The sequence below is a fragment of the Eimeria mitis genome, genomic scaffold (genome assembly GCF_000499745.2).
Source record: "Eimeria mitis Houghton genomic scaffold, Emh_scaff2008, whole genome shotgun sequence".
Taxonomy (NCBI): Eukaryota; Apicomplexa; class Conoidasida; order Eucoccidiorida; family Eimeriidae; genus Eimeria; species Eimeria mitis.
The window spans coordinates 7,404-9,231 of NW_013570331.1; the positions used below are offsets into that span (position 1 = coordinate 7,404).

At 57.9% G+C, this 1,828-nt stretch overlaps 1 protein-coding gene across 1 annotated transcript in view; it reads right to left on the reverse strand.

Moving 5' to 3' along the window:
- Positions 1-981, reverse strand: part of EMH_0047260 (uncharacterized protein) — a gene marked incomplete at both ends in the record, with an annotated part of 1,038 nt that extends 57 nt beyond the window's left edge. Inside the window, 2 exons of the mRNA XM_013496263.1 lie at positions 1-229; positions 536-981. Coding sequence (XP_013351717.1) covers positions 1-229; positions 536-981 — 675 coding nt within the window. The remainder of the gene's footprint in view (positions 230-535) is intronic.
- Between the last annotated feature and the right edge of the window lie 847 nt (positions 982-1,828).

Sequence of the window (1,828 nt, forward strand, 5' to 3'; positions counted from 1 at the left end):
TCTGGTGGCTAGAGTGGTGCCTGTTCTGCTGCTGCGGTCGGTTGCTGCTGCTGCTGCAGCAGCAGCAGCAGCAGCATTCTTTGCTTCTTCTTCTTGTGCAGCAGCAGCAGCAATCATCATTTGTTGCTGCTGCTGCTGCAGATCAGCAGCAAAAACATACGCATGCATCCAGGTGTCTAGGCAGCTCTGCTGCCAGCAGCGCAGCTGCAGCAGCGCCTCAACGAACCTCCTGACAGCAGCAGAAGCAAAAGCGAGTCCTGCTGCAGCAGCAACAAGGTGTGGGGGAAGTGCAGCAGCAGCAGCAGCAGCAAACCTAGGGGGCTGCAGCAGCGCATGCAAAGGCCCATCAACACACACACGAGCAGCAGATTCACCCGTAAACAGCAGCAGCAGCAGCGGGCTGCAGCAGAAGCAAAACGGACAGCAGCGGGAACGACGGGGCCCCAACCGCAGCCGCAGCGCGCAGACCCAGCAGCAGAAGTGGCTGCAGCAGCCAGCAGCAACACAGCTTGTCTCCTCGCAGCAAACCACACACTCTACACGCTCAAAACCATAGTCCTGCTGCTGCTGCTGCTGCTGCTGCTGCTGCTGCTGCTGCTGCGGTGGGGGAGGGGGGTGAGGGCCTAGGGTTGTTGCTCCTGCTGCTACTGCAGCAGATACAAACACCTTGCATGCATCTACCGTCACCACACCACCACATCCTCCCTGCTGCTGCTGCTGCTGCTGCTGCTGCTGCAGCGGCTGGTAGTATTGCTGCTGCTGCTGATGCCTTGGGCGGTGTCTGTAGGGGCCCCCCCCACGGCCCCTACCAGCAGAGAAGGGGGGCCCCCGGGGGCCCCCATTGCTGCTGCTGTGGGGCCCCCCTCTCCCTCTGGCTCGACCCCCCCGTCGGCCTTCTGCTGCTGCTGCTGCTGCTGGTGCTGCTGCTGCTGCAGCTGCGCTGCTGCGGGCGGCACCCGACTCTGATGTGTTGAAAGACATGCCCACCAAAACCCTAAACCCTAAACCCTAAACCCTAAACCCTAAACCCTCACACACACACAACGAACCGCCGTACACTGGATCAGCAGTCCGCCTGCAGCAGCAGCTCCTGCTGCTGCTGCTGCTGCTGCTGCTGCTGCTACTGCTACTGCTACTGCTACTGCTGCTGCAGCTTCTGCAGGCAACGCGTTTCTCCAATTCCTAAAGCAGCGTCAAACCTGCTGCTGCTGCTGCTGCTGCTGCTGCTGCTGCTGCTACTGCCGCTGCTGCTGCTGCTGCCGCTGCTGCTGCTGCTGCTGTTGCTGTTGCAGCTGCAGCTAAACTTGCTGCTGCTGCTGCTCTCAGACCTCCTCGGTATTTAAGTTGCTGCTGCTGCATTTAACACACCAAGCAGATGCAGCTGTGGCAGCTGGCTGTTGCTGCTGTTGCGGCTGCTGCTGCTGCTGCTGCTGTTGCTGCTGCTGTTGCTGCAGTTTCTCCTGCTGCTGCTGCAGCAACACCAGGCGGAAACTCTTTGTAACTGCAAAATGAAAATGTCTGTAAAAGTAGTGTTGTTCCTGCTTTGCTGCTGCTGCTGCTGCAATATGCATGCAGCGTGTCGTCGATATGTCTCTGCTGGGTTTTCTTTTGCTGCTGCATTTCTTTTTATTTTACTTTTTAAATAATTGCTGTTATATCATCATCATCCTTCATGAGCAGCAGCAGCACCAGCAGCAGCAGCAGCAGCAGCAGCAGCGACAGGGAGAGGGCAGCAGCAGCAGCAGCAGCAGCAGCAGCAGCAGCAGCAGTACTGACACGGTTATATGCTTCTAACGAGAGCTTTATAACTTCGCACATTTGGCTATAA